We start from the raw sequence: 26,903 nt of genomic DNA on the forward strand, positions 1-26,903 counted from the left end.
CTAAGCAATTACAGCACGCACTAGCTGTCTTCTGACAGGGTGTGGAACTTGGTCAGATCTTTTGGCCTCTCTAGGATTAAGATTCTTCATCAGACAAATTAGCAGGGTTGATTTGACTTGATCCCAAAGCATCCAGCTCAGAGACAGTCAGCTGTTTGATTCCCATTGTGGGTTATGGCATCTGTAAGTTGAGTGTGTGTTGTTTGGTTGGTTTTTTAGCTGGTCACTTTTCCTGTTTTCATCATAAGTGACTGATGGTCACCAGGGATCATGTTAGTAAACCTGAGCCAATTGTTATTAATAATTGTTTTTGAAGCTGTATATGATTAATAATTATGAGCTATTGAAGTTTTAGTTGTCCAACTCTTTGCGACCCCATGCACCCCAGGCCTCCCTGTCCATCACCAACTCCCAGAGTCCGCTCAAACTCATGTCCATTGAGTCGGTGATGCCATGCAACCATCTTATCCTCTGTCGTCCCCTTCCCTTCCCGCCTTCAGTCTTTCCCAGAATCAGGGTCTTTTCGAAAGAGTCGGCTCTTCGCATCGGATGCAGAAAGTATTGGAGTTTCAAGTTCAGCATCAGTCCTTCCCACGAATATTCATGACTGATTACCTTTAGGACGAACTGGTTGGATCTCTTTGCTGTCCAGCGGACTCTCAAGAGTCTTCTTCAAAACCATATTCAAAAGCATCAATTCATCGGCACTCAGCTTTCTTTATAGTCCAACTCTCACATCCAAACATGACTACTGGAAAAACCATGGCCTTGACTAGATGGACCTTTGTTGGCAAAGTAATGTCCCTGCTTTTTAATATGCTGTCTAAGTTTGTCATAACTTTCCTTCCAAGGAGTGAGCGTCTTTTAATTTCATGGCTGCAGTCACCATCTGCAGTGATTTGGAGCCCCCCCAAAATAAAGTCCTGTCACTGTTTCCACTGTTTCCCCATCTATTTGCCATGAAGTGATGGAACCAAATGCCATGATCTTAGTTTTCTGAATGTTGAGCTTTAAGCCAACTTGTTCATTCTCCTCTTTCATCAAGAGGCTCTTTAGTTCTTCACTTTTGCCATAACGGTGGTATCATCTGCATATCTGAGGTTATTGATATTTCTCCCGGCAATCTTGATTCCAGCTTGTGCTTCATCCAGCCCAGCGTTTCTCATGATGTACTCTGCATAGAAGTTAAATAAGCAGGGTGACAGTATATAGCCTTGACATACTCCTTTTCTTATTTGGAACCAGTCTGTTGTTCCATGTCCAGTTCTAACTGTTGCTTTCTGTCCTGCATACAGCTTTCTCAAGAGGCAGGTCAGGTGGTCTGGTATTCCCATCTCTCTCAGAATTTTCCACAGTTTTTTTGTGATCCACACGTCAAGTTTTGGCATAGTCAATAAAGCAGAAGTAAATATTTTTCTGGAACTCTCATGCTTTTTTGATGATCCAGCAGATGTTGGCAATTTGGTCTCTGGTTCCTGCCTTTTCTAAAACCAGCTTGAACATCTGGAAGTTCACGGTTCATGTACTGTTGAAGCCTGGCTTGGAGAATCTTGAGCATTACTTTACTAGCATGTGAGATGAGTACAATTGTGCAGTAGTTTGAGCATTCTTTGGCATTGCCTTTCTTTGGAGTTGGAATGAAAACTGACCTTTTCCAGTCCTATAGCCACTGCTGAGTTTTCCAAATTTGCTGGCATATTGAGTGCATATATTAAGTGATACTTTGACAGCATCATCTTTTAGGGTTTGAAATAGCTCAACTGGAATGCCATCACCTCCACTAGCTTTATTCGTAGTGATGCTTCCTAAGGCCCACCTGACTTCACATTCCAGGATGTCTGGCTCTAGGTGAGTGATCATACCATCGTAATTATCTTGGTGGTGAAGATCTTTCTTGTACAGTTCTTCTGTATATTCTTGCCACCTCTTCTTAATATCTTCTGCTTTTGTTAGGTCCACACCATTTCTGTCCTTTATCGAGCCCATCTTTGCATGAAATGTTCCCTTGGTATCTCTAATTGTGTTGAAGAGATCTCTAGTCTTTCCCATTCTGTAGTTTTCCTCAATTTCTTTGCATTGATCAATGAGGAAGGCTTTCTTATCTCTTCTTGCTATTCTTTGAAACTCTGCATTCAAATGCCTATATCTTTCCTTTTCTGCTTTGATTTTTGCTTCTCTATTGAAGTTTAGTCCTAGTAAAATTGTATCATAAAACTGAGGCAGTTTGAAGGATTTATTGATAAAAGGAAAATACATAAATTTATTTTCTACATTTTACTAACATTTATGGTGTGTATTGCCACCATAATAACTCCAAGTGAATTTCTAGCCATGTGGGCAACAATTAAGGTAACTTTTATATCCCTGGCCTACATTACTTATTATATCCTTTCCAGATCTGGAATTCAACAGTTTTATGAGTTTCAGTCTCCTGTTGGATAGGTCTAGACTTGGTAGTCATGAAGTTGAAATTAGGGAAGCAAAATAAGTTTTTAAAAGTCTACTATAGCTGCTTTTTTTATATAGATATATGTATAAATGTGAGTGAATATGTATAGGTTACCGTGTATGTTTGTGTGTTCAATTGCATCTGACTCTTTGCAAATCCATGAACTATAGCCTGCCAGGCTCCTCTCAGCATGGAATTTTCCCAGCAAGAATACTGGAGTGGATTGCCATTTCCTCTTCCAAGGGATCTTCCCAACCCAGGGATCCAACCTGCATCTCCTGCATTGGCAGCTGGATTCTTTACCACTGAGCCACCTGGGAAACATGTATGTTAGCATAATATCCACCAGTTGCTGATTTTTTTTCATGTAAGAATATATCTTAGAAATTGTCCTATTCATATAGCTTTCTGATGATTGTATACAGAGTGTTCCATCGAATGGATGAATACCAGTGTTTAACCAATCTCCTTATGGTGGGTATTTAGGCTTTTTTATAACTTCTGCTATTACCCATAATAATACTGTATGAATGTTCTGTGTATGTGTGAGCTTTTGTGCTTATATTAGTGGTTCGTGTATCTGTGCTTCCCTGGTGGCTCAGATGGTAAAGCGTCTGTCTGCAATGTGGGAGACCCGGGTTCGATCCCTGGGTCAGGAAGATCCCTGGAGAAGGAAATGACAACCCAATCCAGTACTCTTGCCTGGAAAATTCCATGGACAGAGGAGCCTGGTGGGCTATAGTCCACGGGGTCACAAAGAGTCGGACACGACTGAGCAACTTCACTTTCTTTCTTCAGTGTATCTGTAGGTTAAATTGCTATATTGCAGGATATGTGCATTTGTAATTTTGATTAAATATACAGATTGCTCTTCATGGAAATTGAACCAGTGTACACACTCACCAATAATGTGTGGGTGAACTTGCTTCTGCTTGCCTTCTCTCCCCCTCAAGGATTCCTGTCTTCTGTATTACAAAGCAGTTTGCATTATACTATATTACACTATGTTGTCTCTGAGAAAATGCTGATTAGATGGGTGATCATTACCATTTTTACAAGTTTCACAGAGATTGAATTTTACACAGAAGACCACTTTCTAAATATATGTATTTGCTGAATTAAATGGCTGTGCAGTTAAGCATCATGTAATGTACTTTACGTTGCTTCAGAGCATAATTATACCAGTGTAGAAAAACTCCAGTTTGCAAATTGTCAGCCTTCCATGGAGATTTATTCCCATAACATAATGAAGCACACTATCCATATTATGGGAAAGATTTGAGTATAAACAGAGTTTTTGTACTTTATTTCTCCTCTTCAGAAAGAAAAGGCATTATCACCAGATACTGTTCTCATAATTTTCAGAGAAAAGTTATTTAGTTGGTGGAGTTGAATTGAAAAACACAAAAAGTCATCCTCTTCATCCTTAATTCATGACTATTTGACTGTATTTGTGGACACACACACAGTTTTTAGCTCGGAGAGTTAAAGCTGCTATGATTCCTTTAAGAAAATAAAGCAGTTTGTATTACAGAAAGACAGGGATGCACTTTTTCTCTTCTACATTTAGGACTTACTGCATACATTTAGGAAAATTTTGAAGGATATTTAAAACTACTCTCTTTTCTCATTTTCTTTTTGGGCTGCAGCTTGGAATATGTGAAAATCAGTTCCTGAAGGAACTTAGAACTTACTTAATTTTTATGCTAATATGCCCAGGTTACCTTTTCTAAAATTGACTGTTGTTCTAATAGTGCCCCCCGCCCCCGACCTTTTTGGCTTTTATAGAAGGATTTGCCAGCTTCTTTTTTATAAAGTTTTCCAATTTGACTTTCCAGTATGGTCCTTTACATAGCATTGTACTAATTTATGTACAAGTAAAAATATTTCCATTATTGGCCTATTTGAAAAGTAATTGTGTTGGATATCATATTTATAGTGAAGACACTGGCTAAATCCCAAAGAATAACCTAATTAATACAGTCTTATGGAGATACTGAAATAAAAATATTAATTAAAAAGTTATTAGATAATGACTCCTTTTGTTTTTTTTTTTAACACATATATTTCAGAGAAGTTGCTTACATTTAGCCTGTTGAGTTTTAAATTGTTCTACCCCACTAAGGAAAGTAGTTTGTGGTGTTACTTAGTGGAATAACAAAAAGATGAAGCTTTGGTGTGGGCTTTCCTTGTGGCTCAGACAGTAAAGAATCTGCCTGCAATGTGGGAGATCTGGGTTCAATCCCTGGTTTAGGAAGACCCCCTGGAGGAGGACATGGCAAGCCACTCCAGTATTATTACGCTGTGCTCACCCCTTCACAAATCACTGAATCTCATGACTACGCTAAGGGAAGAAAATCATTTTCATGGAACCATAGCACCCCCTGCTGCTAAGTCGCTTCAGTCGTGTCCGACTCTGTGCGACCCCATAGACGGCAGCCCACCAGGCTCCACCGTCCCTGGGATTCTCCAAGCAAGAACACTAGAGTGGGTTGCCATTTTCTTCTCCAATGCATGAAAGTGAAAAGTGAAAGTGAAGTCGCTCAGTCGTGTCCGACTCTTAGCGACCCCATGGACTGCAGCCTACCAGGCTCCTCCATCCATGGGATTTTCCAGGCAAGAGTACTGGAGTGGGTGCCATTGCCTTCTCCATAGCATCCCCTAGCAGCCTAATAATTTATGTTTTTAAAATTCAAAGGAACATTTGTTTAGATCTACGAAAAGAATTGTTAATCTAATATAATATGATGTCTTTTATATTCTTGTGACCAAGAAGAGACCTTGAAAGATTCCATAGAAATTATGGGGATTGGAAGGAGGCATCGTCCTTTTTGCAAATAATGGTTACATTACTTGTCTATGGGATGCTGGGGTCTGGGTGCACATATTGAGCTGTGGCTGAATCCCTGAGCTCTCTGTAGACACAATGAAGAGTAAACTTCTAGCCAGTCAGCTAAGCATGCTCACTTGTGTTACAGGTACTTCTCCCAGCAGCTGGTCTGTTACAGTTACAGGATGTGAAGAAGACTTGCTGTGAATTTTTGGAATCTCAGCTTCACCCTGTCAACTGCTTAGGAATCCGGGCTTTCGCTGATATGCACGCATGCACAGACCTCCTAAACAAGGCCAACACCTATGCAGGCAAGTGGAATAAATCTTGACTGAATTTGAGACAGGAAGAATCTGAAACTCTTGATTTCTAATATGATTCTATAGTGATTTCTGGAAATTTGTGTCATGTTTTTGTATCTGCACATCAAAAAAATACATTTAAAATCTTTTACTGGTATTATAGCACTGCATAATTGAAGCATATTCATAGAGTTCTGAATTTTAAAGAAAAACATAAACTGTACATGATATTAGGCCTAAATGATAGAGTAGATAATTTAATGCAAATATTGAATCCCTATGTTTTTCTTTCACAGTGTCAAATTAATAGGGTTATAAAAAAGTATTTACATATGAAATTAAGTCATTTAATTCCCATTTTATCCCTGCTTTTTGCAAAGGATCCAAGAAAACAACTTGTGGCTTTTCTTGTATCCAGGAAAACAACTTGTGGCTTTAGTTCGGTTCAGTTCAGTTGCTCAGTCATGTCTGACTCTTTGCAGCCCCATGAATCACAGCATGCCAGGCCTCCCTGTCCATCACCAACACCCGGAGTTCACCTAAACTCACATCCATCGAGTCGGTGATGCCATCCAGCCATGTCATCCTCTGTCATCCCCTTCTCCTCCTGCTCCCAATCCCTCCCAGCATCAGAGTCTTTTCCAGTGAGTCAACTCTTCACATAAGGTGGCCAAAGTATTGGAGTTTCAGCTTTAGCATCATTCCTTCCAAAGAACACCCAGGCCTGATCTCCTTCAGAATGGACTGGTTGGATCTCCTTGCAGTCCAAGGGACTCTCAAGAGTCTTCTCCAACACCACAGTTCAAACGCATCAATTCTTCGGCGCTCAGCTTTCTTCACAGTCCAACTCTCATCCATACACGACTATTGGAAAACCCATAGCCTTGACTAGACGGACCTTTGTTGGCAAAATAATGTCTCTGCTTTTGAATATGCTATCTAGGTTTGTCATAACTTTCCCTCCAAGGAGTAAGCGTCTTTTAACTTCATGGCCGCAATCACCATCTGCAGTGATTTTGGCTTAAACATTTTCAAAGCAATGAAATCTACTTGACTGTGAGTAGAGGAGAAATGCTGACTCCAACTAGAGGCAGCCCTCTGCTTAGATTAAACGCTGGTTTTCAGGACCTCCTGGTGGCATCCTCTCCCTATAGTGGGCGGAGGCCTGTGGCTGTCCAGTCACAGAGCAGATTATTGCCACAGCTTTGGGTGTAGCTAAAGTACATAGAAGTAACCTATAATTTATTTAGCTCTGAGTTTATAAACATTTAAAAAATTCATATTAAAAATGATTATTAAGTTTCTAATTAAAAAAAAGAAAAACATTTTTAGATGATAAACCTGGTGAAAGATACAGTCCACATCTCCACCCTGTATCTGTGAGACACAGTAGGAGCAAGTTACTAAAGAACCTTCCAAGACTGCTGCCCCTTAGTAAATTGTAGGGCCCCAACTTCCTGTACCCTTCAAATGCAAAAGCCCCTCATCTAAACTCTACTCCACTCTGCCTACTCTGATAACTAAGGAACATAGACACAGGCAAAGCAGAATATCTGACAGGAGCTTTATTTTTAGAATCCCTATTGCATTTATCAAAGAAATAGTAGTACAGAGTGGTTAGTTGGGGAAAAAAAAAATTCTGCAGTAAACCATACCAGGTCCAGTAATTTTGAAATTTATAGAGTTCTCTGGTGTGGCCTGATTGGCTTAATTACCCTTTGTAAAATTGTTTCAGTGGGAAAATGTGATCTGAGTCCTGGAATCCTTAATTACAGATAAACTTTTAGAATATAAATTCTGTAAGTTGGAGAATACATATAACATGTAGCAATATTCATATAGTTATTTTAAGTGGGATGAGGTATTTTAAGAAAATCAAACACAAATTTGTATTTATTGATGTGTTCTCCAGTGCAGCCAATTCTGTTCTTCAGCTAAATACAAATCCATTAGACCCGTTAATTGCTAGACATAATACACCTGTTCTAAGTGATTTATATTATGAAAGCCAAGGAGGCTTTGTGCATTTTTTTTGGATAGTTTTTTCTACATAAAGCAATCTCTAGTTAATATCTTTCTTGGACTGCTAGTTGCCTTCATAGTTGATAAATGTTACTGAGTTTTAAGAGATAGAAAGAGAAGGAATAAAGTAAGATTAATGCAAAAAATTTCCGTACATAGTTCTCATGCTGTGGTAGAACTCTTAGTTTTACTCACATCAGAACCAACTCACTTAACTGTTTTAGAAGACGATAATATTTTATTATTTCTTTTGTCTTCTTTACAGTTTTAAATTGATTGTATGTAATTTATGACAGAATGTCAACAATTTTCTATTAGAATTACAACACCTCTACATCTTAGTATACAGACTCTTTCTACATAATTATGCCAAGAATTTTTTATGAAAAAGTTATCACTTTCAACAAAATTACAAATAAAATTTGATTTATCATATTTACACACTATAATTTTAATCAAAGTCTTATTTTAAAAGATGAACTGATTTTCATACCATGCATCTGAATCTTAAAATTGCGCAAGTTTCTAAGTAACATTTTACAGCATCTTTTATTATGAAAAGTTGCAACCATGCAAAAATAGAATAGTACTCACTACCCAACACAGAGTTGTCAATTCATGAATAATTTTATTTTAACTACACGCTTCTTGACTTCTCTCTCCTATGTTCTTATTTTTTATGTAAACTTTTTAGTGCAGACAAGTAAACATGTAAAGTATGCAAATTAGACATCTACAGCTTAATGAATTTTTGAATCCTTGTATTATTTGGGAGCAATTCAGTCATATTATTTCATCTACATATTTCTTATACTTTTAAAGAAATAAAATTGCAGTGACCAATTTCATAAGGCAGAGGAACCAGAGATCAAATTGCCAACATGCGCTGATCATGGAAAAAGCAAGAGAGTTCCAGAAAAACATCTATTTCTGCTTTATTGACTATGCCAAAGCCTTTGACTGTGTGGATCACAAGAAACTGTGGAAAATTCTGAAAGAGATGGGGATACCAGACCACCTAACCTGTCTCTTGGGAAATCTGTATGCAGGTCAGGAAGCAACAGTTAGAACTGGATATGGAACAACAGACTGGTTCCAGATAGGAAAAGTTGTACGTCAAGGCTGTATATTGTCACCCTGCTTATTTAACTTATATGCAGAGTACATCATGAGAAACGCTGGACTGGAAGAAACACAAGCTGGAATCAAGATTGCCGGGAGAAATAGCAATAACCTCAGATATGCAGATGACATCACCCTTATGGCAGAAAGTGAAGAGGAGCTAAAAAGCCTCTTGATGAAAGTGAAAGTGGAGAGTGAAAAAGTTGGCTTAAAGCTCAACATTCAGAAAACGGAGATCATGGCATCCGGTCCCATTACTTCATGGGAAATAGATGGGGAAACAGTGGAAACAGTGTCAGACTTTATTTTGGGGGGCTCCAAAATCACTGCAGATGGTGACTGCAGCCATGAAATTAAAAGACGCTTACTGCTTGGAAGGAAAGTTATGACCAACCTAGATAGCATATTCAAAAGCAGGGACATTACTTTGCTGACTAAGGTCCGTTTAGTCAAGGCTATGGTTTTTCCAGTAGTCATGTATGGATGTGAGAGTTGGACTATGAAGAAGGCTGACCGCCGAACTGTGGTATTGGAGAAGACTCTTGAGAGTCCCTTGGACTGCAAGGAGATCCAACCAGTCCATTCTGAAGGAGATCAACCCTGGGATTTCTTTGGAAGGAATGATGCTAAACCTGAAACTCCAGTACTTTGGCCACCTCATGTGAAGAGTTGACTCATTGGAAAAGACTCTGAGGCTGGGAGGGACTGGGGGCAGGAGGAGAAGGGGACGACCGAGGATGAGATGGCTGGATGGCATCACGGACTCTATGGACCTGAGTCTGAGTGAACTCCAGGAGATGGTGATGGACAGGGAGGCCTGGCGTGCTGCGATTCATGGGGTGCAAAGAGTTGGACACGACTGAGCGACGGAACTGAACTGACCAATTTCATATAGTCAGGCTGTTTCCATAATTTTGGTGTTTTGATAACTAGCTGCAGGAAACTTTCTGAAATAAATGTGCATGCGTACTCAGTCACTTCTGTCATGGCCAACTCTTTGCAACCCTGTGGACTATAGTCCATCAGGTTCCTCTGTCCATGGGATTCTCCAGGAAAGAATACTGGAATGGGTTGCCATGCCTTTCTCCAGGGCATCTTTCCAACCCAAAGATCGAATCTATGTCTTCTGCATTGCAGGCAGAATTCTTTACTCACTGAGCCACCCGGGATGCTCTTTCTAAAATAAATAATCCAGTATAATACTAAACTGAAGTAGTTGTTCTTCATAGTGAAAAATCTGAATGTTGTTTTTATCTTAAGCAAACAGAAGGTAAAGAGTTAACACAGGAAAATGCCTAGAGTTCTCTTTTTCTGCCATAGTAATTGTTTTTCAATCCCTTCGTCATTTATTTTTACAATTCAAGTACTTACGTGTCCAGAAGGCCTACCCAGACACCTAAATTGCTTTCAGGTTCAAATTAGAACATGTGAATAGATCTAGGAGAGTGAAGGTATTTCCATAACAGTGGTAATAGATGGAAGTTAAAAAGTTAACTTTTTTCCCCCTCTTCTAGGCTTTTAAGTAGGGTCTGAGACATACAGGCAAGAAAGAAGGAAAGGAAGAAATAAAGAGCAATAGCAAGTTAATGCATATAGAAGTCCATACACACATGGAAAGAAGGAGGGGGCAAAAAGAAGGTTGAGAGAGAGGGTGGGAAAGAGAGGAAAGTTGCATGACCTCAGGCTACTTTCTGATCCAGGGTATCACTGTGTGTTGAGACTGAAGTATCCTTATCCTCTGAAAATTCACCAGGGCTCTGGGCACAAGATCTGCATCATTCCTTTCTCTTGGAGATTGGTTGTATTCATTATAGTTAAATTGTGCAGGTATAATAGAAGAGTGAAGATATTCTATGGGAATCTCTGTGAATGGTGCTTGTTTTTCTTAGTATCAGCATCTTTAGAAAAAGGAAAAATGTAGAAAACCAGGTGGAGAAGGTAGGAGGTCTGAGCAGTGCAGGAGAGTCTGCTCTGCCCAGCCAGGTACCCACCCCCCTCCCTTGGTTTCAGTCCCAGCCCCACGCCCTGGCCCACGCTATTTTCTAGGGTTGTGAACAGCCTCAAACCATGAACAATCAAGAGTCACCAGACCAGCCAGGCAAAATGACCTGCATATTGAAGCCTGGTGTTCTGGACTGTAATCAACCTTTGTTATGTTCTTGAGTGGTTGTTTTCTTAGCTAAAAAGCTGTATGAAATTATTTTTGCAGTATACCTAACAGTGAAAACTTTCACATCTTCTTCAAGAGTGTGGACTTGTTTGGAGAATGCTGGTTTGTGGACTCTTGTTTCTGATGTGTTTTGAGTGATGTCTATATTTAATTCATTCCCCAAATCATTAAGACTTTGAGCTTTTTTTGCTGGACTGAAAATATAGAGGAGACAAAAACTGAACTTACAACTTCAGGTGCATTTTAATAGTCTCAGTAAAAGATGGTTTTGGAAGTTAGATTTTAATTTGAAATACAGATTTTATTCAGCCTTTATTGCTGATAAACAAAAGTTACCAGTGGTTGAATTGTGAGAATTTCTAACAAATTTAAGGGAAGCAATAAATTCCAGATTCTTAGTCATTCCAACATCTCAACACTCACCACACTAAAAATCTGAGAAGCTGCTCAATATATATTCTAACTGACCTTTGGGGAAGTATTTACTATCATTTTCAAACCAGCTGAAACTCTGAGGAACCTGGCATTCCTCTGTAACAAAGCTGTCTGTGAAGAAGTCCCTTTCTCCTGTCTCTGACATGCTTTCAGTTTATTTCTCATTCTCCTTGCACTTAACCCTATTGTCTGTTTGTATATCCTAGGCCTGTCCATGAACCCCATACTGCCTTACTTTAGCCTTCCCACTGTGCTTGTGCGATGATCAAACATTTTTATATGCCAGCTGTTTTCATGTGTGCCCTCTCTCCCGTTATCTTAAATGAAGCTTTGCTTTTTCCCATACCTGTATGTTGGGGGCAGACTTCTTTAAGTGGCACTTCCCCTTAAAGAGAGTGACTCACCAGGAAAGTGGGTAGGAGGGTAGACTTCCAGACTATTCCTCTCTCACTGTCACCATCCTCAGTTCTGCACTGGCTCGCTGTCAGTCTGCAGCACTCTCTCTGCAGCCTGTTTTCTCTCTATGCCTTCAGGCCTCCATTGTTTCTTCCCTCTGCACTTCATTTCTCTTGCCGCCAGCAACTTCAAACTCTGTACTATTATCTCTACTGAGACTCCCTCTTCCTACCTCCTTGTGAATACTGTCTTTCTTCCATAAATCCATTTGCCACACAACTCTAGGGCGTTTTGAACCTTGTTCCCATTTGGAGCTCCAGGGTATCAGCCTTTGTGGTGACCATAAACTCTGACCATGCTGACCATTTCCTGCCCTCATGCTCTTGCATTTCTTTATAAATCTGTGTTCTCTGGGCCCAATTCTTCCAGTCATCTCTTGGCTGCTGAGCTTAGACCCAGTAGTCAGTCCTTTCAAAACTACCGTCTGTGTGCCTGGTATTGTCTGAACTGCTGTGGATGATAACAGGTTCAGTGTGATTTACCCTCTGATTCCAAGGAGTTTATTGGCCAGTAATAGCTCACACCCAACTTTAGTATATCTAGATTATGCTGTATTCTCTGTGAGAGCTGGTCCCGTGACATTTTCTTCTGCTGTCAGTTTCCATTAGTCATTTTTCCATTTCTATAATTTAGCCTAGGAATCACTACTTGGGGTAAACATCGGTCAAAATAAACTCATGATTTTGGAAACAGCCCTCTTGAAATAAACTTGAGAGAGTGGTTCTAATAATAGTGTCACCAGCCTTGACTTTGTGATATGCATAATAAAGAGTAGATGGAGATTATTGAGAGTCTATTGCTATGTTAAAGTACTCCTTGGAAGAAAAGTTATGACCAACCTGGATAGCATATTCAAAAACAGAGATATTACTTTACCGACTAAGGTCCATCTAGTCAAGGCTATGGTTTTTCCAGTAGTCATGTATGGATGTGAAAGTTGGACTGTGAAGAAGGCTGAGCGCATAAGAATTGATGCATTTGAACTGTGGTGTTGGAGAAAACTCTTGAGAGTCCCTTGGACTGCAAGGAGATCCAACCAGTCCATTCTGAAGGAGATCAACCCTGGGATTTCTTTGGAAGGAATGATGCTAAAGGTGAAGCTCCAGTACTTTGGCCACCTCGTGCGAAAAGTTGACTCATTGGAAAAGACTCTGATGCTGGGAGGGATTGGGGGCAGGAGGAGAAGGGGGCGACCGAGGATGAGATGGCTGGATGGCATAACTGACTCGATGGACGTGAGTCTGAGTGAACTCCGGGAGTTGGTGATGGACAGGGAGGCCTGGCGTGCTGCAATTCATGGGGTCGCAAAGAGTCGGACACGACTGAGCGACTGAACTGAACTGAACTGAAAGAAAATTCTTCCTTTGGAAGATAATGAAAGCATTTGATGTGCACCACTGCTTGATTGTTTGCTGACTTAAATGACAGCTCTTAAAAGAATTAATCATTTTTATATTCTTAAATTCATTATAGTCCTCATTTATGGCCTAGTTAACTGCATGCAGTCTGTTTTGCTTTGTTGACAGTTTTTCTAGCTGAGATGAGTTAGTTGTTCTCAGGTTTCACCAAATTGTGTGTTAATGGGAACTGCTGGAGATACATATATGGACTTTTTTCCACCTAGAAACTAATAGTATTCAGAATGTAAGACTCATGGAGCGCTAGCACTAGTTGGGAACTTAGCAGTTATCTAGTCTAACACTTTAATTGTATTAATATAGAAAATGAAGACTAGAGATATCTTTATTTTCCCCAGAACACTTTCTCAGAGGTAAGCTGTATGTGGACTTAAAATACTGTTGTTATCCAGGCACTTAACCTCATTTTTCAGATAGGATTCTGCCCTGGATGGAATATAGAGGAATTATACGAACCCCTCGGAGAAGGCAATGGCACCCCACTCCAGTACTCTTGCCTGGAAAATCCCGACTGAGCGACTTCACTTTCACTTTTCACTTTCATGCATTGGAGAAGGAAATGGCAACCCACTCCAGTGTTCTTGCCTGGAGAATCCCAGGGACGGGGAAGCCTGGTGGGCTGCCTTCTATGGGGTCGCACAGAGTCGGACACGACTGAAGCAACTTAGCAGCAGCAGCATATGAACCCCTCATGGCATTTAATTTTGATCAAAAGGTTCTTGTTGTGTAGAAATCAGGTATGAAGACTACTTTGTTTCTTATCAGAGGGTGCAAAACAAAAAGTACTTTGGGCTTGTATTGTAGACTTCATCAGCTTAATTTGGGATGAGTGACTTGAGCCTTTTAGACCTGGTGTGATAAATCCTGGTGACTATCTTCTCTCATTTCTGACAAACTTATTTTATTTGTAGGAGGGAATCAAACAGGAAAGTTCAGTTGCTCTATAGAGTGAAGAGATTTCTTATATATAAGGAAGAATGCTTGTGTACATTAGATATGTATAATATATATGTTTAATATATATTGTATGGCTATAGCATAGTTAATACTGCTGGGAATCATGCTCATTTGAGAGAGAAGGAACTGATCATCAAATGGCAGTGTGGTTACTGGTTGGCTTTACTCAGTAGCAGAGGAAACTAGTAGAGGCAAATCACTAATACCACAATAAAAGCTCTGTGCTATAAACAGAATAATCTGCTAACATATGGGTGGGAGGACGGGAAAGAGTCAGTGAGGTTGGTAACAGAATTAGGGTAGTGAAGATAGAGAGAAGATTGTGGATCTTGGAACTGACCCTGGATATGAGTACAGGAAATAGACTAGACTCTGAAATGTTCTGCCTCTCAGCTTTACATTTTAGGTAAAGCTTTGTAGATACATTTCAGTGTGTGCATATGTATTGCCAATGTGCAGTAGCTGCTCAATTTTACTATACCTTACTGAGATACAGAAATCTGAATAACAGTTCATTTAGTGAGAAAGAAGAATCTCTGACTTCAGCTTTATGACAAGTAAGGAAGGAAGTGAAGTTGCTCAGTTGTGTCTAACTCTTTGTGACCTCATGGACTGTAGTCAGCAAAGCTCCTCCATCCATAAAATTCTCCAGGCAAGAATACTGGAGTCGGTTGCCATTTCCTTCTCCAGGGGAACTTCCTGACCAGGGATCAAATGTGGGTCTCTGGGTTTGTAGATTTCATAGTAAAGAGTTTGCAGGCAGACTCTACAATCTAAGCCACCAGGGAAGCCCTTTTGAAAAGTATTTGGCTTGTATTGCCCAAACCAATCCAAAGATATTAGGGTTTTCATTGATCGTGGATTCAATAGCAATCACAATAGCAATAGCAATAGTAATGTAATTGTATCTATAAAGATGTAAGGTGATTATCTCATTCTCTTCCAACCAGGTCAGATCATATCTATGAAATTGAGCTCATTTTCAATTGCATGTGTTAAGAGAGAGTGATGAACTGAAGCACTGAATTCAGAGCCAGGATGATGTTGAAGACCTGAAATTATGTTTTACAAGGAGTAGTCAAAAGAATTCGTAAAATTCTGGAGAATATAATGTTCTCTGTAAAAGTTTGAGGGAATTTCATGAGAGAAAGAACTTAACCTTGTTCTGTGGTAAGTATAAGTAGAATCAGTGTTAAAAATTAAGGAGAAAGATTTTAGTGCAACATAAAGAAGCTTGTAATGAGTGCCCAAGGGTGATGTGGCTGCTTTGCTCTCTGCTGATGTCTGCAAACGATAGCCAGATAGCCATTGAATGTGAACCTTTCAGAGATCACTCTTTCATACGGAAGTTGTGGTCAGGTCCCTTGTGTCACTAAATCTTAAGGCATGCCTTTCCAGAGTCACTATTGAGGATTCCCAGGATTTGAGAAGCAATTTATTTTAGAGGTTATAGAGAGGAAGGGATGGAGGAAGAGGAAGAGAATATTGGGTACACAGTTTTAGATTTTACAGTGTGAGCATACATAACACTGCTGAACTATATACATACTTAAACATGGGTAAGTATGACTATACAGCCAGCAAAAACAAGTCCAGGAGCTGACTGTGGCTCAAATCATGAACACCTTATTGGCAAATTCAGACTTAAATTGAAAAAAGTGGGGAAAACCACTAGACCATTCAGGTATGACCTAAATCAAATCCCTTATAATTATAAAATGGAAGTGAGAACTAGATTTAAGGACTAGATCTGATAGACAGAGTGCCTAATGAACTATGGACGGAGGTTCGTGACATTGTACAGGAAACAGGGATCCCCAAGAAAAAGAAATGCAAAAAAGCAAAATGGCTGTCTGAGGAGGCCTTACAAGTAGCTGTCAAAAGAAGAGAAGTGAAAGGCAAAGGGCAAAAGGAAAGATACACCCATTTGAATGCAGAGTTCCACAGAATAGCAAGGAGAGACAAGAAAGCCTTCCTCAGAGATCAATGCAAAGAAATTGAGGAAAACAACAGAATGGGAAAGACTAGAGATCTCTTCAAGAAAATCAGAGATACCAAGGGAACATTTCATGCAAAGATGGGCTCGATTAAGGACAGAAATGGTATGGGCCTAACAGAAGCAGAAGACATTAAGAAGAGGTGGCAAGAATACAGAGAAGAACTGTACAAAGAAGATCTTCATGACCCAGATAATCACGATGGTGTGATCATTCACCTAGACCCAGACATCCTGGAATGTGAAGTCAAGTGGGCCTTAGAAAGCATCCCTACGAACAAAGCTAGTGGAGGTGATGGCATTCCAGTTGAGCTGTTTCAAATTCTAAAAGATAATGCTGTGAAAGTGCTGCACTCAATATGCCAGCAAATTTGGAAAACTCAGCAATGGCCACGAGATTGGAAAAGGTCAGTTTTTATTCCAATCCCAAAGAAAGGCAATGCAAAAGAATGATCAAACTACCACACAATTGTACTCCTCACACGCTAGTAAAGTAATGCTCAAAATTCTCCAAGCCAGGCTTCAACAGTACATGAGCTGTGAACTCCCTGACGTTCAAGCTGGTTTTAGAAAAGGCAGAGGAACCAGAGGTCAAATTGCCAACATCTGCTGGATCATCAAAAAAGCAAGAGAGTTTATTGACTATGCCAAAGCCTTTGACTGTGTGGATCACAACAAACTGGAAAATTCTGAAAGAGATGGAAATACCTGACCACCTGACCTACCTCTTGAGAAACCTGTATATAGGACAGGAAGCAACAGTTAAAACTGGACACGGAACAACAGACTGGTTCCAAATAGGAAAAGGAGTATGTCAAGGCTGTATGTTGTCACCCTGCTTATTTAACTTATATGCAGGGTACATCATGAGACGCTGGACTGGATGAAGCACAAGCTGGAATCAAGATTGCCAGGAGAAATATCAATAACCTCAATATGCAGATGATACCACTCTTATGGCAGAAAGTGAAGAAAAACTAAAGAGCCTCTTGATAAAAGTTGGCTTAAAGCTCAACTTTCAGAAAACAAAGATCATGGCATGCAGTACCATCACTTCATGGAAAATAGATGGGGAAACGGTGGCAGACTTTATTTTGGGGGTCTCCAAAATCACTGCAGATGGTGATTGCAGCCATGAAATTAAAAGACGCTTACTCCTTGGAAGGAAAGTTATGACCAACCTAGGTAGCAGTTCATGGGGTTGCAAAGAGTGAGACACAACTGAGCGACTGGACTGGACTGAACTGAAAAATGGTTAAGGTGGTAAATTATCTTATGTTTTCACTACAATATAAAGAGGAGGGACTAGTGAGGAATCAACTGTGACTGAGACTATTTAGCCTTGGAGTCAGTGTGGGTAACAGAGCCATTGCTACCCGAAAGAAACACAAGAGGTCAGGCAGGTGTCTGGAGGAAGGTGTAGATGGGTTTTAGTCTTGATTGCTCAAGGGCCAACCTGCAGTGAAATGTGTTATCAATTTAGAGGTTCTCACCCTTGGCAAGATTATTAGCAGTAGCCAAAGACAGCTTTGGCCAGCAGAAGACCTTGATTTGTTTTGAGGGAGACAAATCAGTGGACTCAGCCAGAGCATCTTTGTTGAGCTTCAAGCCAAGAAGTGAAGCAGTGCCATCAATGGAAAGATGCATAATGATTAAAAAACACCACAGAACTCAAAACAGATGAAAATAAGTGATCTAAGGCAGTGAATAATGTGAATCTTACAAAACTGCTTTTATATGTTGCAGGTGCATGGTATAGGGGTGGATCTATTTGTTTAAAAGAGCCATGACAGTTAGACAGATCATATAGAGACTAAAGATAGCTGGAAATTCATGTATTGGGGTTTGGGAGAGAGGTTGAGTCTGTGAACAACCATACTGGGATGACAGTTGACAATAACTGGGACACACACAAATGTGGATGGAATGATTAAAGGAGATTGAACAGAGAATGAAAAGGGATGTCAGGGCAGGCAGGACCATAGGTAACATCTAGTTTTAGGGAACTGTTAGAGACAGACTGAGTAGTTAGAAAGCGTTATAAAATCCAGGCTAGGAGAGAGAGTTCTTAGGGTGAAACACTGCACAGGGGTTGAGACAGATTATACTAATCTCTATAAAAGAACTTCCAAAGAACAATTGGATGGGAAAGGGGGCCCGAGGTCGTATTACCACAGACAAAGGTGTGCATGCATCTTTATAGAGGCGTCAGTACTAAGGTCTGCCTTAAAGAATTTTGGTGTGAAGGCCAGTAAGGTAGGACAGTGGCCCAAGTAGGGGAGGATAGGAGATGTTTGTTCACTGAAGTGAACACAATAAAATGCATTAATTCCCCGTACCAACACTTTTCTTTCTCACTGGGCACAGAAAGTAGTTAGGCTTACTTTGGTGACTTTTTTTTCCTTTTGTTTTTAAAATTTCAATCAAAAATATTTTCACATGGTTAAAAACATTTTTTAGTCATGAACATAACACATCCCTCATTCTTGTCTTCCCTCTCTATGCACCAAATATCCTGTATCCATTCACAAATGAAAATGTTTTTGTGGCAGCTGTGGGATCCATCACCATACATTAAGGGACCCAGAAGGAGCCTTTCCCACTGTGCATTAGGCAGTAGGAAGGCAGACCTTGGTCCTGGCTGTGGTTTCAAGTGATCTGTGAATCAGTTTTAGCCCCTCTTGACTGCAGTCTGGGAGCACCCAGAGAACACTGACCTAGACTGTTCCCCACAGATGAGGGAGCTTCTGTGGAAGCCTAGGTTTCCAGAGGAGACAATTTAGCATTCCAATGGAGCAAAAACAGTATCAACACATGTTTGGACATACTGAAGAGGCTGAAAAAGGCAGTTTGACTTCACCTGTGTCCTCTCACCGATGTGGCAGCACAGCTTAGTGCCAGGAGAAACCTTCCTTCTTTAGTCCATGATTCACAAATGAAGGAGAGATAAAGATTTTCTCAGACACAGAGGCTGAGGGAGTTCATCACCACTGGTTCTGCCATAAAAGAAGTGTTGAAAGGAGTTCTTGTAGCTGAAATAAGAGGATGCTAATTAATAAAATGAAAATGCATGAAAATATACATACAACTAACATAAAATGAAATAACATGAAAATATATAAAAGTATAAATACAACACACTGGTAAAGGTAAGTATATAATCAAATTAAAAATACTCTAGTTCTTTAAAATGATAGTATAAGATTAAAGAACAAGTGTATTAAAATTAACTGTAGCTACAATAATTTGTTAATGAATATAAAATATAAAAACAGGTAAACCATACATCAAAATACATTAAAGGTAGATGGGAGTAAAAGGATAGTTTTGGTATCTGATTAAATTTGTCATTAGCATAAAGTAGATCGTTACATCAATAAGGTGTTCTATGTAAGCCTGGAAACCACAAAGCAAAACAAAAACCTAAAGTAGATACACAAAAGATGCACCACTACAGAAAACCATCAGTTTACTAAGGAAGACAGTGAGAGAACAAAGCAACTGTAAAAACAGCCAGAAAACTGTAAGATGGAATTTGTAATATCTTATCTATCAATAATTTTGCTAAATATAAATGGATTGAATTCTCCAGTCAAATGGCATAGAGTGGTGGGATGGATTTAAAAAATTAAACAAACAAAAAGTAATATATGGTACTTACCAGAGACTTACTTCAGCTTTGAGGACACACACATGGGCTCAAAGTGAAGAGATGAAAAATATACTTCATACAAGTGAAAGCCAAAAGAGTACAGGGGTACCTATACTGATGTCAGATAAAATAGATGTTAAGCCAAAAATGGTAATTAGAGACAGAAAAGGTCATTATATAATGATAAAGGGTTCAATTCATTGAGAAGATATAACAGTCATAAATAAATGTATACCCAACTTTTGAGCACTGAAATGTATTAAATGCTAAAAGGTCTGGAAAGAAACAGACAACAATAAAATAATCTTAAGGGACATCATTAATCTGCCTTCAACAATGGGTAATATCTAGATTATCAACAAGGAAACTAGACTTCAACCAAGCTTTAAACCAAATGGACCTAAAAGATATATTCTTCTCAAGCACACACAGAATGTTCTCCAGGATGGACCATAGGCTAGATCATAAAGTGAGTCTTAACAGATTTAAGAAAATTAAAATCATACAAGTATTCTTTTTGACCATAGTGGTATAATACTAGAAATCAGTAACAGAAGGAAATTGAAAAATTCACAAATATGTGGAAATTAAACAACACAGTCCTGAGCAACCAGTAGATCAAAAAAAGGAAATTTAAAGAAAACAGCTAAAGAAGGAGAAATCAAAAAGAAAATTGAAAAATATCTTGAAGCAAGCAAAAATGAAAATGTGCCATACCAAACTGTCATTTCAGTTCAGTGGCTTAGTTGTCCAACTCATTGTGACCCCATGGACTGCAGCTCACCAGGATTCCCTGTCCATCACCAACTCCTGGACCTTGCTCAAACTTATGTCCATTGAGTCAGTGATGCCATCTAGCCATCTTTTTCTCTGTCGACCCCTTTGCCTACCTTCAGTCTTTTCCCAGCATCAGGGTCTTTTCCAATGAGTCAGTTCTTTGCATCAGGTGGCTGAAGTATTAGAGCTTCAGCTTCAATATCAGTCCTTCCAATGAATATTCAGGACTGGTTTCTTTTATGATTGACTGGTTTGATTTCCTTGTAGTCTAAGGAACTCTCAAGACTCTTCTCTAACACCAATTCAGCAGCCTCAGTTCTTTGGCTCTCAGCTTTCTTTACAGCCCAGTTCTTACATCCATACATGACTACTGGAAAAACCATAACTTTGACTAGATGGACCTTTGCAGGCAAAGTAATATCTTTACTTTTTAGTATGCTGTCTAGGCTTGTCATAGCATTTCTCCCAAGGAGCAAGCATCTTTTAATTTCATGGCTGCAGTCACTATCCGTAGTGATTTTGGAGCCCAAGAAAATAAAGTCTTTTACTGTTTCCATTGTTTCCCTATCAATTTGCCATGAAGGATATGGTTTTTCCAGTGGTCATATATGGATGTGAGAGTTGGACTGTGAAGAAAGCAGAGCACTGAAGAATTGATGCTTTTGAACTGTGGTGTTGGAGAAGACAGTTGAGAGTCCTTTGGACTGCAAGGAGATCCAACCAGTCCATCCTAAAGGAGATCAGTCCTGGGTGTTCATTGGAAAGAGTGATGTTGAAGCTGAAATTCCAATACTTTGGCCACCTCATGCAAAGAGTTGACTCATTGGAAAAGACCCTGATGCTGGGAGGGATTGGAGACAGGAGGAGAAGGGGACGACAGAGGATGAGATGGCTGGATGGCATCACTGACTCGATGGGCAAGAGTTTGAGTGAACTCTGGGAGTTGGTGATGGACAGGGCAGGGAGGCCTGACATGCTGTGATTCATGGGGTTACAAAGAGTCAGACACGACTGAGTGACTGAACTGAACTGATGGTACTGGATGCCATATTAGGTTTTTGAATCTTAAGTTTTAAGCCAGCTTTTTCACTGTTCTTTCACTTTCATCAAGAGGCTCTTTAGTTCCTCTTGACTTTGCCATAAGGGTGGTGTCATCTGCTTATCTGAGGTTATTAATATTTCTCCCGGCAGTCTTGAATCTAGCTTGTGCTTCATCCAGCCCGGCATTTCTCATCATGTACTCTGCAGGGTGACAATATACAGCCTTGACATACTCCTTTCCCAATTTGAAACCAGTCCATTGTTCTGTGTCCATTTCTAACTGTTTTTTCTTGATCTGCATTCAGGTTTCTTAGGCAGCAGGTAAGGTGCCTAATTCCCATCTCTTTTAAGAATTTTCCACAGTTTATTGTGATCCACACAGTCAAAGGCTTTAGCGTAGTCAATAAAGCAGAAGTAGATGTTTTTATGGAATTCTCATGCTTTTTCCATGATCCATTGGATCTTGGCAATTTGATCTCTGGTTCCTCTGCCTTTTCTAAAACCAGCTTGAAAATCTGGAAGTTCTCAGTTCAGGTACTCTTGAAGCCTAGCTTGGATAATTTTGAGCATTTCTTTGCTGGCACATGAAATGAGTGCAATTGTGCAGTTGTTTGAACATTCTTTGGCATTGCCTTTCTTTGGGATTGGAATGAAAACTGACCTTTTCCTGTCCTGTGGCCACTGCTGAGTTTTCCAAATTTGCTGGCATATTGAGTGCAGCACTCTTAACAGGATGATAGTGGCATAAATATAGACACGTGAACCAATGGAACAGAATCGAGCACTTGGCAATAACTCCCTCATATATAGCCAACCAGTATTTGGCAAGGAAGGTGAGAATATTCAGTGAGGGATGTAACATGTCTTCAGTAAATGGTGTTGGAAGAATTGGATACTTAATGAAATTGGACCCCTATCTTACATTACTTCAGGAAATTAAGTTAAATAGGTTATAGACTTATACATAAGACCTGAAACTGTAAAGCTCCTAGATGAAAACAGAGAGTTTTTGTGAAACACATTGGTGTTAATAGTGAGTTTTCAGATATGGCAAAAAAAAAGAAAAAATTACTACATAGGACTTTATAAAAACCAAAAAGCTTCTGCACAACAACAGAAACAATTAACAAAATGAAAAAGCAACCTACAAAGTAGGAGGAAGTATTTGCAAATCATGTATCTGTAAGGGATTGATATCTAAAATATATGATGATCTCATACAATCCAGTAACAAAACATAATTACTGTTGCCTTTTGAGTACATGAGATTTATTCTGTTAACAGTTTTCAACTGTGTAATGTCTTGTTGTTAATGGTAATCACCATTCTATATGTTAGATCCCCAGAACTTATTCACCTTATAGCTAGAAGGTTGTCCCCTTTGACCTAACCCCTTCAAGCCCTGTTAACTGCTCCAATCTACTGTGTTTATATTGCTTTGACTGTCTTAGCTTGCACATATAAGTGATATTTGTCTTCATGAGACTTATTTCACTTAGCATGATGCCCACAAGGTCCATCCAAGTTGTTACAAATGGCACAGTTTTCTTCTTTCTTCATAAGTTGTGTGTGTGTGTGTGTGTGTGTGTGTGTGTATCACATCCTTTTTCATTCATTTGCTAATGGACTCTTCAGTTGTTTCCATATTCATTGGAAGACTGATGCTGAAGCTGAAGCTCCAGTACTTTGGCTACCTGATGCAATGAGCCAACTCATTGGAAAAGATCCTGCTGCTAGGAAAGATTGAGGGTAGGAGAAGGGGACAACAGAGAATGAACTGGTTGGGTGGCATCACCGACTTGATGGACATGAGTTTGAGCAAACTGGGAGGCAGGATAGGTCAGGGAAGCTTGGCCTACTGCAGTCCATGGTGTTGCAAAGAGTTGGACACGACTGAGCAACAACAGTATGTTCGCTGTTGTGAATAACACCGCAGTGAACATGATAATATAGATATCTCTTCAAGTAGTGATTTCATTTCCTTCAAATATATACCAGCAGTGGGTTTGCTAGATCATATGGTAGTTCTGTTTTTAATGTTTTAAGGAACCTCCATAGTGTTTTCCACAGTGGCTGTACCAGTTTACCATTTCCATCAGCAGTGCAGGAGGGTTCCCTTTTCTCCACATCTTCACCAGTACTTGTCTTTTTGATAGTAGTCATTCTAACAGTTGTCAAGTGATATCTCATTGTGGTTTTGATTTACATTTTCTGATGATTAATGATGTTGAACATCTTTTTCCTTTGCTTGTTCGCCTTTTGTATATCTTCTTTGCAGAAACATCTGTGCAGATCCTCTGCCTATTTTTTAATCAGATTTTTGGGTTTTTTTGCTGTTCAGTTGTAGGAGTTATTTTTATATTCTTAATATATTACACCTAATCAGATATATGATCTGCAAGTATTTTTCCCCATTCCAGTAGGTTGCTTTTGCACGCTGATTATTGTGTCTTGATGCACAACATTTTTATGTTCAGTATAGTCCCATTTGTCTAGTTTTGTTTTGGTTTCCTGTTCTTTTGTTGTCATATCTAAGAAAAAATTGCTAAATTAAACATCATAAGGTTTTCACCTGTGTTCTGTTTTAGAGTTTTATAGTTTTGGGTCTTTAGGTTTAGGAACTTAATCCATTTTCAATTAATTTTGGGGTATGTTATAAGATTAGAGCCCACTCTCTTTCTTTTGCATGTGAGTATCCAGTTTTTCCCAGCACTATTTTTGAAGAAACTGTTGTTTCTTCTTTCAGTGGTCTTGGTATCCTTATCAAAGATCATTTGGCAGTATACACAAGGGTATTGAAAGGTATACATTAAAGAGTACACTATGGAGGTTCCTTAAAAAAGTAAAAATAGAACTACCATATGATCTAGCAATCCCACTGCTGTCACCCTTGTCTGTCATCACCTTCACCCCCATCCCCTTGTAGAGGTAATTACTAGTATTAGTTTTTGAATTTTATGTTCTGTTTTGTGGAGATGAGGGAAGTTAGATAATCTATGTACATGGTTTGTATAACAATACAGCACACACCTTTCTTGCTCCCTAGCCATCTTTGTGGCTGCTCTTGGTTGGGGGCTTCCTGCTCCTAAGGTAGAAAGATGGAGGCCACAAAGAAGATATAAAAGTCACTGGAGTCAATCAGTGCTATGCTCCAGTTGGTTATGAAAAGTGGAATGTATATAGTTGGGTACAAGCCGACTCTGAAAATGTTCAGACAAGGTAAAGCAAAACTGGTCATCCTTGGGCCAACAACTGCCCAGACTTGAGGAAATCTGAAATACAGTACTATGCCATGTTGGCCAAAACTGGTGTCCATTACTGCAGTGGCTGCCTCTTGAGAAACCTATATGCAGGTCAGGAAGCAACAGTTAGAACTGGACATGGAACAACAGACTGGTTCCAGATAGGAAAAGGAGTACGTCAAGGCTGTATATTGTCACCCTGCTTATTTAACTTATATGCAGAGTACACCATGAGAAGCGCTGAGCTGGAAGAAACACAAGCTGAAATCAAGATTGCCGGGAGAAATATCAATAACCTCAGATATGCAGATGACACCACCCTTATGGCAGAAAGTGAAGAGGAACTAAAAAGCCTCTTGATGAAAGTGAAAGTGGAGAGTGAAAAAGTTGGCTTAAAGATCAGCATTCAGAAAACAAAGATCATGGCATCCGGTCCCATCACTTCATGGGAAATAGATGGGGAAGCAGTGGAAACAGTGTCAGACTTTACTTTTTGGGCTCCAAAACCACTGCAGATGGTGACTGCAGCCATGAAATTAAAAGACGCTTACTCCTTGGAAGAAAAGTTATGACCAACCTAGATAGCATGTTGAAGAGCAGAGGCATTACTTTGCCAACAAAGGTCCGTCTAGTCAAGCTATGGTTTTTCCAGTATGTGAGAGTTGGACCGTGAAGAAAACTGAGCGCCAAAGAATTGCTGCTTTTGAACTGTGGTGTTGGAGAAGACTCTTGAGAGTCCCCTGGACTGCAGGGAGATCCAACCAGTCCATTCTGAAGGAGATCAGCCCTGGAATTTCTTTGGAAGGAATGATGCTAAACCTGAAACTCCAGTATTTTAGCCACCTCATGCGAAGAGTTGACTCATTGGAAAAAACTCTGATGCTGGGAGGTATTGAGGGCAGGAGGAGAAGGGGACGACAGAGGATGAGATGGCTGGATGGCATCACGGACTCCATGGCTGTGAGTCTGAGTGATCTCTGGGAGTTGGTGATGGACAGGGAGGCCTGGCATGCTGCGATTCATGGGGTCACAAAGAGTCGGACATGACTGAGCGACTGAACTGAACTGATATGTAAACAGTGAGTGGGAAGCTGCTATAAAGCACAGAAAGCTCCACCTGGGTGCTCTACAAGGACCTGCGAGGGGTGAGTGGGGGAGTGGGAGGTTCAAGAGGAAAGAGATAAATGTAAACATACAGCTTATTTACTTCATTGTAAAGAAGAAACTAACACAACAGTATGAAGGAATTGTATTTCAATAATTTTTTATTATTGAGTGCAGCACTTTCACAGCATCATCTTTCAGAATTTGGAACAGCTCAATTGGAATTCCGTCACCTCCACTAGGTTTGTTCGTAGTGATGCTTTCTAAGGCCCACTTGACTTAACATTCCAAGATGTCTGGTTCTAGATTAGTGATCACATCATCATGACTATCTGGGTTAAGATCTTTTTTGTATGGTTCTTCTGTGTATTTTTGCCACCTCTTCTTAATATCTTCTGCTTCTGTTAGATCCATACCGTTTCTGTCCTTTATTGAGCCCATCTTTGCATGAAATGTTCCCTTGGTATCTCTAATTTTCTTGAAGAGATCTCTAGTCTTTCCCAATCTGTTGTTTACATATGGTGATGTGTATATGTCAATCCCAGCCTCCCAATTTGTCCTACTCTACCCTCCCTCCCCTAACCACATGTCATTTCTCTAGGTCTTTGTCTCTATTCCTGCCTTGGAAATAGGTTCATCTATACCATTTTTCTAGATTATATGTGAAAATGTTAGGTGCTCAGTTATGTCTGACTGTGGCCCCATGGGCTTAGCCCACCAGGCTCCTCTGTCCATGGAATTCTCTAGTTAAGAATACTGGAGTGGATTGCGATTCCCTTCTCCAGGAGATCTTCCTCACCCAGGGATTGAACCTGGGTCTTCCACATTGCAGGCAGATTCTTTACTGTCTGAGCCACCAAGGAATATATATCCATTAATATATGATATTTGTTTTTCTTTTTCTGGCTTACTTCACTCTGTATGACAGAC

The 26,903-nt window shown here is 39.8% G+C and overlaps 1 protein-coding gene across 1 annotated transcript in view; it reads left to right on the forward strand.

Moving 5' to 3' along the window:
* KLHL2 (kelch like family member 2) overlaps positions 1-26,903 on the forward strand; it is a 157,260-nt gene that overhangs the window by 81,703 nt on the left and 48,654 nt on the right. The window contains exon 5 of the mRNA XM_068989725.1: positions 5,428-5,590. Within this exon, the coding sequence (XP_068845826.1) occupies positions 5,428-5,590 (163 nt within the window). The remainder of the gene's footprint in view (positions 1-5,427; positions 5,591-26,903) is intronic.

This window comes from Capricornis sumatraensis, chromosome 17 (genome assembly GCF_032405125.1).
Source record: "Capricornis sumatraensis isolate serow.1 chromosome 17, serow.2, whole genome shotgun sequence".
NCBI lineage: Eukaryota > Metazoa > Chordata > Mammalia > Artiodactyla > Bovidae > Capricornis > Capricornis sumatraensis.